General features: G+C 40.3%; 1 protein-coding gene across 1 annotated transcript in view; it reads right to left on the bottom strand.

Annotated features, from left to right (window-relative positions):
• Positions 1-13,226: 13,226 nt before the first annotated feature.
• Positions 13,227-14,767, bottom strand: part of frmd3 (FERM domain containing 3) — a 163,537-nt gene continuing 161,996 nt past the window's right edge. Inside the window, exon 15 of the mRNA XM_061901376.1 lies at positions 13,227-14,293. Coding sequence (XP_061757360.1) covers positions 13,807-14,293 — 487 coding nt within the window. The 3' untranslated portion in view covers positions 13,227-13,806. The remainder of the gene's footprint in view (positions 14,294-14,767) is intronic.

Genomic DNA, 14,767 nt, shown 5'->3' on the forward strand with positions numbered 1-14,767 from the left:
TTGGACTTGAACCAGGGGTCGGCAACCCGCGGCTCTGGAGCCGCATGTGGCTCTTTAGCGCCGCCCTAGTGGCTTTCTGGAGCTTTTTCAAAAATATATGAAAAATGGAAATGATGAGGGGGAAAAAACATATCTTTTGTTTTAATTTGGTTTCTGTAAGAGGACAAACCTCCATAATTGTCATAAGGCACACTGTTTATATTAAACATACTTCACTGATTCGAGTATTAGGCGAGCGCCATTTTGTCCTACTAATTTTGGCGGTCCTTGAACTCACCGTAGTTTGTTTACATGTATAACTTTCTCCGACTTTCTAAGACGTGATTTATGCCACTTCTTTTTTTTGTCTCATTTTGTCCACCAAACTTTTAACGTTGTGCATGAATACACAAAGGTGAGTTTTGTTGATGTTATTGACTTGTGTGGAGTGCTAATCAGACATATTTGGTCAGTGCGTGACTGCAAGCTAATCGATGCTAACATGCGGTTTAGTCTAGCTATATGTACATATTGCATCATTATGCCTCATTTGTAGCTATATTTGAGTTCATTTAGTTTCCGTTAAGTCCTCTTAATTCAATTTTTATCTCATGACACACTATCTGTATGTAATATGGCTTTTAATTTTTTGCGGCTCCAGACAAATTTGTTTTTGTATTTTTGGTCCAATATGGCTCTTTAAACAATTTGGGTTGTCGACTTTATTTACAAACTTTATTGATCCACAAGGGAAATTGCTCCACACAATACATGTAGCTCAGTTTCAAAGGATAATGTAGGTATTAAGTAGACAAAAAATGTATCATAGTAGCAATATAAGATATAACATATACCGGTACACTATATTGTCCAAAGTATTTGGCCACCCATCCAAATGATGAGAATCAGGTGTATAAAATCAAGCACTTAGGCATGGAGACTGTTTCTACAAACATTTGTAAAAAAAAGAATGAGCCGCTCTCAGTGATTTGCAGCGTGGAGCTGTCATAGGATGCCACCTGTGCAACAAATCCAGGCGTGACATTTCCTCGCTCCAAAATATTCCAAAGTCCACTTTATTATAAGAAAAGTGAAGAGTTTGGGAACAACAGCAAGTCAGCCACCAAATGGTAGGCCCGCTAAACTGACAGAGAAGGGTCAGCGGATGCTGAAGCGCATAGTGCGAAGACTTTCTGCACAGTCAGTTGCTACAGAGCTACAAACTTCATGTGACCTTCCAATTAGCCCACGTACAGGATACAGAGAGCTTCATCGAATGGATTTCCATGGCTGAGCAGCTGCAGCTAAGCCATACATCACCAAGTCCAATTCAAAGTGTTGGATGCAGTGGAGATGCCCTCTCTGGAGTGATGGATTACACTTTTCTATCTGGCAATTTGATGGACCAGTCTGGGTTTGGAGGTTTCCAGGAGAACGCTACATTTCGGACTGCAATGCGCAGAGTGTGAAATTTGGTGGAGGAGGAATTATGGTGTGGAGTTGGTTTTTCAGGAGTTGGGCTTGGCCCCTATTAGTTCAAAGTGAAAGGAACTTTGAATGCTCCAGGATACCAAAACATTTTGGACAATTCCATGGGATGGCACTTCAAGTTCAAATGTGACTCAAGGCTGGTGGCCAAATACTTTTGGCAATATAGTGTATATATTTACATATTATATATACAGTATATAAGATATACTGATATATTATTTTATATGTTTCTATAATATATACAAGATATAAAAAATCCTAATTACCATGTACAATTACAGCATGTGGCGACTTGTCCAGGGTGTACGCCACCTTCCGCCCCATTGTAACTGAGATAGGCGCCAGCGCCCCCCGCGACCCCAAAAGGGAATAAGCGGTAGAAAATGGATGGATGGAATTACAGCATAAGTAACAGCAGCAGCAAAATAAAATAAAAATAAAAAGGCAGCGTAAAATAAAGAGTAGATCCAGCAGAAAATATACATTATAAACAAAGAGAGGTAGCTAACATAAAAGTGGTCAGGTAATAGCGAGGGATTTTGCACATGGTAATAATGAAAATAGAAATCTGTTGCTACTTCACACAATTGCACAGTAACATCTGAAATCTAACACAACTGTCATGCTGTGAAAGCTGTCAAGATGTAAAAACAATATAATAACTGGACTTTAAAAAACGTGCCATTTATCATTCCTAATTGTCATGCAAGTGTAAAAAGATAATGTAGAGGGGTGAAATCAATAAAACAGTCATATAATTCCAGTTTACAAACGACGCCACGTTAAGGATGAAAAGTGGCACCGTGCATTTCTAACATTTTTAAATGTCACGCAAAAAGAACAATGTGATCTGGGACTACGTTAAGGTAACGTGTGGAGTTCCCCAGGGTTCGGTCCTTGGCCCTGCACTCTTCAGCATCTACATGCTGCCGCTACGTGACATCATACGCAAATACGGTGTTAGCTTTCACTGTTATGCTGATGACACCCAACTCTACATGCCCCTAAAGCTGACCAACACGCCGGATTGTAGTCAGCTGGAGGCGTGTCTTAATGAAATTAAACAATGGATGTCCGCTAACTTTTTGCAACTCAACGCCAAAAAAACGCAAATGCTGATTATCGGTCCTGCTAGACATTTAGCTCTATTTAATAATACAACTTTAACATTTGACAACCAAACAGTTAAACAAGGCGACTCGGTAAAGAATCTGGGTATTATCTTCGACCCAACTCTCTCCTTTGAGGCACACATTAAAAGCGTTCCTAAAACGGCCTTCTTTCATCTCCGTATTATCGCCAAAATTCGCTCCATTCTGTCCACTAAAGACGCTGAGATCATTATCCATGCGTTTGTTACATCTCGCCTCGACTACTGTAACGTATTATTTTCGGGTCTCCCCATGTCTAGCATTAAAAGATTACAGTTGGTACAAAATGCGGCTGCTAGACTTTTGACAAGAACAAGAAAGTTTGATCACATTACGCCTGTACTGGCTCACCTGCACTGGCTTCCTGTGCACTTAAGATGTGACTTTAAGGTTTTACTACTTACGTATAAAATACTACGCGGTCTAGCTCCATCCTATCTTGCCGATTGTATTGTACCATATGTCCCGGCAAGAAATCTGCATTCAAAGGACTCTGGCTTATTAGTGATTCCCAGAGCCCAAAAAAAGTCTGCGGGCTATAGAGCGTTTTCCGTTCGGGCTCCAGTATTCTGGAATGCCCTCCCGGTAACAGTTCGAGATGCTACCTCAGTAGAATCATTTAAGTCTCACCTTAAAACTCATTTGTATACTCTAGCCTTTAAATAGACTCCCTTTTTAGACCAGTTGATCTGCCGTTTCTTTTCTTTTTCTCCTCTGTCCCACTGTAGGGGGTCCGGTCCGGTGGCCATGGATGAGGTGCTGGCTGTCCTGAGTCGGGACCCAGGATGGACCGCTCGTCCAGAGTCGGGACCCAGGATGGACCGCTCGTCCAGAGTCGGGACCCAGGATGGACCGCTCGCCTGTGTATCGGCTGGAACATCTCTGCGCTGCTGATCTGCCTCCGCTTGAGATGGTTTCCTGCTGGCTCCACTGTGGACGGAACTCTCTCAACTGTGTTGGATCCACTTTGGATTGGACTCTCACGGTTGTGTTGGATCCAGTATGGATTGAACTTTCACAGTATCATGTTAGACCCGCTCGACATCCATTGCTTTCGGTTCCCCTAGAGGAGGGGGGGGGGGCACATATGCGGTCCTCTCCAAAGTTTCTCATAGTCATCATTGTCACTGACGTCCCACTGGGTGTGAGTTTTCCTTGCCCTTATGTGGGCTCGACCGAGGTTGTTGTGGTTTGTGTTGTGGTTTGTGCAGCCCTTTGAGACACTTGTGATTTAGGGCTATATAAATACTCATTGATTAATTGATTCAAATTTTTCGGATGGATGTTATGAGCTGATGTCATACAGTATGTTAGTTTGACCTTTGATACTGTTATTATTAGTATTTAATTGGTGAAAAAAACAAAGCTTTGCACGATATTCAAATGTTTTGCGTATTATGATAAAATGCACCGTCTTCATTAAGAATGACTCAGCCTGTGCTCTCTGGTTCGTTAGGGACTTTTATTGTGGCAGTATCAACATACAAAACATAATACATCATTTGAATCTTTTTTTTCTTTTGTTGAAATGACATACAAACATTCAAGTGTTTCACGTCACAAAAGTTCATAAGGCTTGGTTGTCCCAGAGGGCGGTGAGGGCCAAAGAAATCAAATCTCCCAGATTTTAACATCTTGACAAATCACTAAAATCTGTTGTCAAAAAGAACAAAGTGCAAGGGAGTCTGCTACTGTAACTGTCTGTACATGCTCACGCCTCATATTTATAAAATAAACAATACTGCATAATCACACCCAACGCACAGACCTGAGATCTTCAATCGTTTGATGCACAAATCCGACATCAGTGATATTCAAAAATCTCGCCCAGGACCGACCATACGCGTGATTTTAGCGCGGAACGTTACATAAGAGCAGATTCGGAAAAACGGGAGACCACTTTGACACCTAGAAAAGTGATTCTCAAACTATCTATCTACTGTTCAAACTGTGTTTGAGTTTGAGTTTCTTGGGAACATGCAAGCATACAACATGACACATCACAATTTCCAGTCTCTCTTTCCAATATGTTCGAAAAGAGTAGGAAGAAGCAGAGCTCATTTAATCCTACCCCTTTTTCTTTTACGTAACAGTTGCTAAAACTTTTGCTCACTTCCTGTTCTCAATTTATTCACAATATACTCCATAAATAATCGCAATAAAAATAAATAATAATTGGTGAAGTAAGTTGTATTTCATACGATGAGAGAAGTAAGATTATTTTGAGTGTTATGTTACAGTGGCTAAAAATATTAAACACACTTCTTAGATAAAACCTGTTCCTAATGAATACTTAGGCCTACTACTGTACTGTAATTATAATGTTGGTCATTATGGGGGTCAAGTGTTTTCTGAGGTGGTACTTGGTGAAAAAAGTTTGAGAACCACTGGTCTAGAAGCTATGTGACTGCCGTTTTTGCAGTGTGTCCTAAAAACAGCGGCGAGCTGAGGATCTTTGAACACTGTTCTTTTATTTTTTTTTTTTGCAGTAAGTCTTCATTAAAAAGTACCTAGGGAAACATTTAAATTTTATCAATGCATCTTAAATTAATAGACAAACAATATGTTGACACCAGTCAAAGATCTATTCTTAAGGCCCTCTTGGCATCCAGAGGATCTCTGACTGGAGCTTTTGCAGCAGATCCTTAAAAATAGCGAAGTGTTTCTGTTAAATAGGAGATCTTTGACTAGTATAAACATATTTTTTTGTGTTTTAACGTATGGCTGCTAGTCATGTGATGAAGTAAACATTTTAAAGTACAAACCCCGTTTCCGTATGAGTTGGGAAATTGTGTTAGATGTAAATATAAACGGAATACAATGATTTGCAAATAATTTTCAACCCATATTCAATTGCATGCACTACAAAGTCAAGATATTTAATGTTCAAACTCATAAACTTAATTTTTTTTGCAAATAATAATTAACTTAGAATTTCATGGCTGCAACACGTGCCAAAGTAGTTGGGAAAGGGCATGTTCACCACTGTGTTACATCACCTTTTCTTTTAACAACACTCAAAAAAACATTTGGGAACTGAGGAAATTAATTGTTGAAGTCTTGAAAGTGGAATTCTTTCACACTCTTGTTTTATGTAGAGCTTCAGTCGTTCAACAGTCCGGGGTATTTTACGCTTCATAATGCGCCACACATTTTCGATGGGAAACAGGTCTGGACTGCAGGTGGGCCAGGAAAGTACCCGCACTCTTTTTTTATGAAGCCACGCTGTTGTAACACGTGCTGAATGTGGCTTGGCATTGTCTTGCTGAAATAAGCAGGGGCTTATTGACAAAGACGGCACTTAGATGGCAGCATATGTTTTTCCAAAACCTGTATGTACCTCTCTGCATTAATGGTGCCTTCACAGAGATGTAAACTACCCATGCCTTGGGCACTAATGCACCCCCATACCATCACAGATGCTGGCTTTTGAAATTTGCGTCGATAACAGTCTGGATGGTTCGCTTCCCCTTTGGTCCTAATGACACGATGTCAAATATTTCCAAAAACAATTTGAAATGCAGACTCGTCAGACCACAGAACACTTTTCCACTTTGCATCAGTCCATCTTAGATAATATCGGGGCAGAGAAGCCGGCGGCGTTTCTGGATGTTGTTGATAAATGGCTTTCGCTTTACATAGTAGAGCTTTAACTTGCACTTACAGATGTAGCGACAAACTGTATTTAGTGACAGTGGTTTTCTGAAGTGTTCCTGAGGTGATATCTTTTAGAGATTGATGTCCGTTTTTGATACACTGCCATCTGAAGGATCGAAGGTCACGGTCATTCAATGTTGGTTTCCGGCCATGCCGCTTACGTGGAGTGATTTCTCCAGATTCTCTGAACCTTTTGATGATATTATGGACCATAGATATTGAAATCCCTAAATTTCTTGCATTGCACTTTGAGAAACGTTGTTCTTAAAACTGTTTGACTATTTGCTCACACAGTTGTGGACAAAATGGTAAAATGGTAAATGGTTGTACTTGTATAGCGCTTTTCTACCCTTTTTAAGGAGCCCAAAGCGCTTTGACAGTATTTCCACATTCACCCATTCAAACATACATTCACACACTGATGGCGGGAGCTGTCATGCAAAGCGCTAACCAGGACCCATCAGGAGCAAGGGTGAAGTGCCTTGCCCAGGGAAACAACAGACGTGACTACGATGGTAGAAGGTGGGGATTGAACCAGTAAGCCTCAGATTTCTGGCACGGCCACTCTCCCAACTTCGCCACGCCGTCCCCAAAGGAGTGTACCTCGCCCCATCCTTTCTTGTGAAAGACTGAGCCTTTTTTGGGAAGCTGTTTTTATACCCAATCATGGCACCCACCTGTTCCCAATTAGCCTCCACACCTGTGGGATGTTCCAAATAAGTGTTTGATGAGTATTCCTCAACTTACCAGTATTTATTGCCACCTTTCCCAACTTCTTTGTCTCGTGTTGCTGGCATCAAATTCTTAAGTTAATGATTATTTGCAAAAAAATAAAATGTTTATCAGTTTGAACATCAAATATGTTGTCTTTGTAGCATATTCAAATGAATATGGGTTGAAAATTATTTGCAAATCATTGCATTCTGTTTATATTTACATCTAACACAATTTCCGAACTCATATGGAAACGGGGTTTGTAGATAGTTCTGATCACACACTTCAATATTATTTTTTGGAATAAATATAATAGATGCTACATGAAATTTCACATCGACAATTGTCTTTGGAACTATTTCTGTTGCTAGAAAAAAAGACTTCAGCTGAAGATGAGAGCGTTAGCGTATGGCTAAGCTACAAGAAATTGATGTAATGCCGCCAGCAAAGCTGCTTATTCACATCCGACTTCTTTCATCCTCAAGCTAACCTCCAGAGGCAAATAATTCCTATTCAATTTCTACGTTCAAATGCCTTTTTAAATGAGACAACGAACCGGAACGTGGCACCGGCTCTCTAACACGTTAGCATGCTTTGTTAGCATGCTTTGTTAGCATGCTTTGCTAGCATGCTAACTCAGCATTTCAATACAATAATTGTAACTTGTTTTTTGTTTTTTTACATTCCGGTAAAAAACGCCTAAAAAAATGTGTACCTACCCACCTGTTAGATAATTTATCATTTTCTTCCATGAGGTGAAGTCACTGCTTTGTCAAAACAAAACATGCATTTTTTTAAAAGAAGACAACCAAGCGTACAAGCAAAGACAGAACAGGACACACAAAGCGACGCAACATTATTTTACCCTTTTTTTTTTGTCTTTTTGCCACATCTATCAACACTATTTACAAAAAAAATGCGGGCATAACATGCAGGTTGAGCACACGGAAAAAAAAACTTACGGAACATTGAGAAGAGAATAAGATCATTTAAAGATGGACTAAAAGAAAATGGCCGCCCATTCTTATTGTCATGATCCGCTACTTGGATCATGTCATATTCGGGTTTTGGTTCCGTTTTGTATCTCATCTTGCTGGTATTTGACTTCCTTAGTTCCTGGTGGCACTTCCTGTTTTGTTCTGTTGTCATAGTTACGTGTTAATGTCACCTGCCTCTTGTTTTTCACGCGCACCTGCTTTGAAATTACTCCCCTTATTTAAGCCTGCCTTTTCCGTTACTCATCCTCGCATCCTAATGTGAAGGTTTTCTGGCACCGTGGTGCGGGTTCGTTGTCTTAGGGATGCAGTCGTATTTGGACACAGCGTGAAGGTAGGAAATGATGATTTATTTAGACTAACAAAACAGACTAAGAACAGAAACACTTGTACAAGGCACTAAAGGCAAAAACGAACAGAACTAGCATGGGAGCTAGAAGAACTAAAAGGGCTAGCATGTGAGCTAGGGAACAAACAAAAGAAGCATAGCGCGAAAGCTAGCAAGTGCAATAAATAGTTTTTTACCACAATCGGGAAACAGCGTCGTCACCTGTTGCACAGAACATAAACTAGGATGCAAGGAGGAGTAACGGAAAAGGCAGGCTTAAATAAGAGGCGTAATTACAAAGCAGGTGCGCGTAAAAAACAGAGGCAGGTGACACTAATACGTAACTATGACAACAGAACATAACAAGAAGAGCCACCAGGAACTAAGGAAGTCAAATACTAGCAAGATGAGATACAAAACGGAACCAAAACCTGAATATGACATGATCCAAGCAGCGGATCATGACACTTATGTTGTTATGATGATGTGATAGTGATTCGGCCCTTCTGTTGGTTTCAGTGCGTGTGTTGATAAATGCTTCGTCGCTACATAAAGGTCATACTTGCCAACCCTTCCCGAATTTTCCCGGGAGACTCCCGAATTTCAGTGTGTCTCCCGAAAATCAATCAACAATTCTCCCGAATTTCTCCCGATTTCCAGCCGGACTTAAGCCACGCCCCCTCCAGGGACCTGAGTAAGGACAGCCTGTCGTCACGTCCCTAAACTCACCCCTTTCCGGCAAAATAAATGTCACAGATGGTGCCTGTAATAGAGCAGTGGTTCTCAAGTGGGGGTACTTGAAGGTATGCCAAGGGGTAGGTGAGAATTTTTTAAATATTCTAAAAAATAGCAACAATTCAAAAATCCTTTATAAATATATTTATTGAATAATACTTCAACAAAATATGAATGTAAGTTCATAAACTGTGAAAAGAAATGCAACAATGCAATATTCAGTGTTGACAGCTAGATGTTTTGTGGACATGTTCCATAAATATTTATATTAAATATTTCTTTTTTTGTGAAGAAATGTTTAGAATAAAGTTGATGAATCCAGATGGATCTCTATTACAATCCCCAAAGAGGGCACTTTAAGTTGATGATTACTTCTACGTGTAGAAATCTTTATTTATAATTAAATCACTTGTTTATTTTTCCACCAATTTTTTGTTGATTTTGTATCTTTTTTTCCAAATAGTTCAAGAAAGACCACTACAAGTGAGCAATATTTGTTATACAATTTAATAAATCACAAACTGATGACATAGTGCTGTATTTTACTTCTTTATCTATTTTTTTTAACCGAAAAATGCTTTTTTCTGATTAAGGGGTAATTGAATCAAAAAAAATGTTCACAGGGGGCACATCTCTAAAAAAAAGGTTGAGAACCACTGATCTACATCACAGCAGCTCAGACGAGGCACCAGACCCATTTTTCTCTCTAAATGTGGCCCCCGTGTCAAAAATGATTGCCCAGGCCTGGTTTTCGTTGTATTGCGTACCCTGACGGCAAGTGTGGGAGTCGGTTCTGAAGTATGAAGTAAAGAGACGTAATTTCCATCACCCGGTTATGGACTCCAACGCAGAATATTACACTGCCCATACACCTATGCACCTTCAGAGGCTGTGCTGCTGGCTGCAAAGCATTGTACTTTCAAATACAACAATGAGTAGAGCATACTTGCCAATTTTGAACCCGGGGAATTCAGGAGATTTGGAGGTGGGTGGGATCAGGGTGGGCGGGGCGGGGTTAAGTGGGGAGGAGTATTTTTATGGATATAATTCACTGAAATTCAAGTATTTCTTATATATATACACGGTATTTTTCGGATTATAAATCGCTCCGGAGTATACGTCGCACCGGCTGAAAATGCACAATAAAGAAGGAAAAAACATATATAAGTCGCACTTTTGGGGGAAATTTATTTGATAAAATCCAACACCAAGAATAGACATTTGAAAGGCAATTTAAAATTAAAAAAATAATAGTGAACAACAGGCTGAATAAGTGTACGTTATATGACGCATAAATAACCAACTGAGAAGGTGCCTGGTGTGTTAACGTAACATATTATGGTAAGAGTCATTCAAATTACTATAACATATATAAGTTACCGCCAATGATGAAATGATCTATTTTAATAGCTACGGCAGTAGCATATAGCAGTTAGCATTCTATGACCCACAATACACTTCTGCCATGACCCTCCCCCGCCGAATTCTTATTGATTGACGTGTATGTGACGATTGCTGACCCGTGTGTGATGATTGCTGACATTTTCTTTGTCTCTTCCGCGAATGAGATAAATAATATTATTTGATATTTTACGGTAATGTATAAATCATTTCACAAATAAGTCGCTCCGGAGTATATGTCGCACCCCCGGCCAAACTGTGAAAAAAACTGCGACTTATAGTCTGAAAAATACGGTGTTTGTGTATGTATGTATATATATATATATATATATATAAAATAAATACTTCTACCTATATATATTTATATGTTTTTTATTATATATTTATATATATATATATATATATATATATATATATATATATATATATATATATATATATAAATAAAAGAAATACTTGAATTTCATTGTTCATTTATTTACATATATACACACACATAACACTCCTCTACTCCATACTTGTCAACTCTCCCGATTTTTCCGAGAGACTCCCGGGGCAACCATTCACCCAAATTTCTCCCGATACATCCATATTATCGTGCTATAATTAATAATACTGCTGTCATGAGCTGTGCTCTCTGGCGCCCTCTCTCTCAGCCTCTGCATTTACATCTTTTTTCTCTGCGCTTGTTCAGGTTTCTGCTTTGTGCTCGCTCAGGTGGGCACACAGCCTTATATTTGTGCCAAAAAAGGCAACCAATCAGAGACAAATGTACGCTTTGATTGGCTGTTTGGTCTCCAATTAGATTGCTTGTCAATCGTTAAATCCCTCCTGGTAATACGCGTCATTGCAGGGGATTATTTATTCTTTTGAGGGCCCAATGTGGGACCTCCACATACCAAAACAACATTGTAAGTTAATGTTCAAAAACTGCTAAGCGAACTACACAATAACGCTTGGCGAGTCGTGCAATGAATATCACTGACCTAAACACGTTTACTGTAATTATAATAAGAACATTAATCAACAACAAATAGAGTTTAAACCATCTTTCATGCATAATTATTTTGTTGCGCTATTATCACGAAGGCCATAAGTGTGCGAATGGTAGGAGAAAGAGAGATCTTGACAGTTGCCATGTTTGAATGAAAGTTATTGTTAACTATTTAGAACCTGTTATGAAAAAAAATTTCACAAATGTTCTGCAGGAAGATACTGCATTTTATAATCCACATCATTGTTCGGGGCCCTGCTTTGAATAAAAGTTCAAGAATGTTATGTTTGGAGATATCTTGTGAAACACATTGTTATTTGTTCAGAGCCGAGGCACAGTGAACGCATACATGGTTTTCACGTCACAGGTATTCTTGAAGCTCATCGAGAGAATGCCAAGAGTGCGCAAAGTAGTAATCAGAGCAAAGGGTGGCTATTTTGAATAAACTAGAATATAAAACATGTTCTCACTTATTTCACCTTTGTTTTAAAAGTACTTAACACCACATGTATTTATTCATAGTTTTGATGCCTTCTGTGACATTCCATCCATTTTCTGCCGCTTATTCCCTTTGGGGTCGTGGGGGGCGCTGGTGCCTATCTCAGCTACAATCGGGCGGAAGGCGATGTACACACTGGACAAGTTTCCACCTCATCACAGGGCCAACACAGATAGACAGACAACATTCACACTCACATTCACACACTAGGGCCAATTTAGTGTTGCCAATCAACCTATCCCCAGGTGCATTTCTTTGGAAGTGGGAGGAAGCCGGACTACCCGGAGGGAACCAACGCATTCATGGGAAGGACAAGCAAACTCCACACAGAGAGATCCCTAGCCCGGGATTGAACCCCAGACTACTCAGGACCTTCGTATTGTGAGGCAGACGCACTAACCCCTCTTCCACCGTGAGCCCAATCTACAATGTAAATAGTCATGAAAATAAAGAAAACGCATTGAATGAGAAGGTGTGTCCAAACTTTTAGCCTGTACTGTTTATATATATATGTATTAACGCATATTTTTATACACACATATATTTATATCCCCATATATATCTATATACACATACATACATATATATACATATACACATATACATACCTATGATATATATAGTCCTGAGCGGCTCGGAGACACCCAGAGTAACAAGCGGTAGAAAATGGATTAGAAAGCACTGATTAAAAAAATGTATAATGAAACAAAAAAACACACACATTTTTTTTTTTTAAACTGGGGACTTCCGGTGGGCCGGATTTTAGACGCTGGCGGGCAAGATCCAGTTCGCTGGCCGTAGTTTGGGGACCCCTGGCATACACCGTTAGTCATATAAAGTTTTACCTCGCAGGGTTCTGTGTAAGTTGAATAAATTTGAGATATTTTGTCAGGGCTCTGATGCTCCAATTCTGCGGCATTTCTGTGTGACATAATCTCTACATTCGATCTCTTATCCTACCTACAAACACTCCCTTGAGATTTTAGGAAAACCCTACCTGACGCCATTTTCCAACATCCAGATCCGACATTCTTTCTTCGGCACTTCAACATGAACATATCAGACAACTGGACCAAAACACAAACATTTTTTCGCGACAAACAAACAAACAAAATCAAGTCCCCCTTTGTGTCTCCCCCCCCCCCCCCCCAAACGACGCCACGCGGTCCGTGAGGGAGTTAAAACATCTGCCAGTGCGTGTAAAAGATTTGTGCTGTACCCAGGCATTAAAAAATAGCTGACATTTGTCCCATTTGGGTAATTTTCTTTGTTGTCTTTTATAAACCCTAAATTCATTTTTTTTTTTTTCAAAATAAGATCAAAGTCGATCATTTGACTGAAAAAATTCCTGAAAGAGCTGTCGCGTAAAAATGTACAAAACCTTAAAAAGAACTGGCATTGCTTACACCAATGTGTCTTTTGTGTTTATACAGTATTGAGTCAATTTAGGAGTGTGGTAGTCATTCAGCGACGATGGAATCGTCGATCGCTACTCCCACCCACTCTGCGCTGATTGACATGCTCGGGGACCAATCAGGCGCTGCTCTCTGAAGACGAGGGCCAAACGGAACGTGTTTGTAAGAATTTTTTTTTAAGTATTCGCATTACCTTGTCAGCATGGAGACGAGTGTTTTTCTTTTTTTTTTTTTCTTAGTCCTTTTGTCATTTTTCTTTGCAGGGGACCTTGCCACAGACATCTATTAAACGTTACCTAAGAGATAAAAATGCTTCTTGCCTCGCTCTGGTATGATAATACAAGCCTAGTTAAGACCTTTAATGACAGATTTTTGGGTGTCTGTTTTTCCCTGAAGTGACACCTCCCTCTATTTGCCTCCCAGTCGAGCGGTCCTCACCTCACCGCCTCAGTCGGACCACCACAGGTTCTCCATGGCCATACTGACCTTGCACACGATCCAACGGCGAAGAGGGCAGTAATACTCGTAGTGGAACTGCTCGAACTCTGGTGTCTGCCTGATCTCGTGCAGGAAAGACACGTCCAGGTCGGACTCCAGCAGCAGCAGCAAGGTGGGCACGGTGACCACGAGGACGCCCATGAGCACGGCCACGAAGCGAGCGACGCTCAGCACGCAAGAGTTGAGCCTCTCGTTGGATGACAGCAAGCGAAGGCCGCCGCCCAGGACGCCGTGAAAGCCGCCGCTCCTCGCGGCCAGTCGGGTGCGCTCGTAGGCGCGGTCGCGCGCCCACTCCGCCTCCAGCTGGGCTTGGATGTCAGGGTCGTCATGGAGCTCCCTCAGCAGCCTGGCAGGGCCCTGGACCGAGGAGGAGAAGAGGAGGTCGACGCCTCCTTGGTTGTCGTCCACTGGGGTGGGCAACATGCTGGCACACGGGCTGGAGAGGACATGGCGACAGACAAATACATGTTTGATTGATTGATTGATACTTTTATTAGTAGATTGCACAGTTCAGTACATAGTCCATACAATTGACTACTAAATGGTAACACCCGAATACGTTTTTTAACTAACATCGTCCTCTAAATCAGTGGTTCTCAACCTTTTTTCAGTGATATACCTACCCCTGTGAACATTTTTTTAATCCAAGTACCCCCTAATCAGAGCAAAGCATTTTTGGTTGAAAAAAAGAGATAAAGAAGCAAAATACAGCACTACTGTAATGTCATCAGTTTCTGAAATATTAAATTGTATAACAGTGCAAAAATATTGCTCATTTGTAGTGGTCTTTCTTGAACTATTTGGGAAAAAAGATATAAAAATAACAAAAAAATGTGTCTGGGGGCCGGTATATCTATTTTTAGGAAGACTAATACAAAACCTGACAATAATGTCTGATTGAATGCTAAAA

The sequence above is a fragment of the Nerophis ophidion genome, linkage group LG01, assembly GCF_033978795.1.
Source record: "Nerophis ophidion isolate RoL-2023_Sa linkage group LG01, RoL_Noph_v1.0, whole genome shotgun sequence".
Classification (NCBI taxonomy): Eukaryota; Metazoa; Chordata; class Actinopteri; order Syngnathiformes; family Syngnathidae; genus Nerophis; species Nerophis ophidion.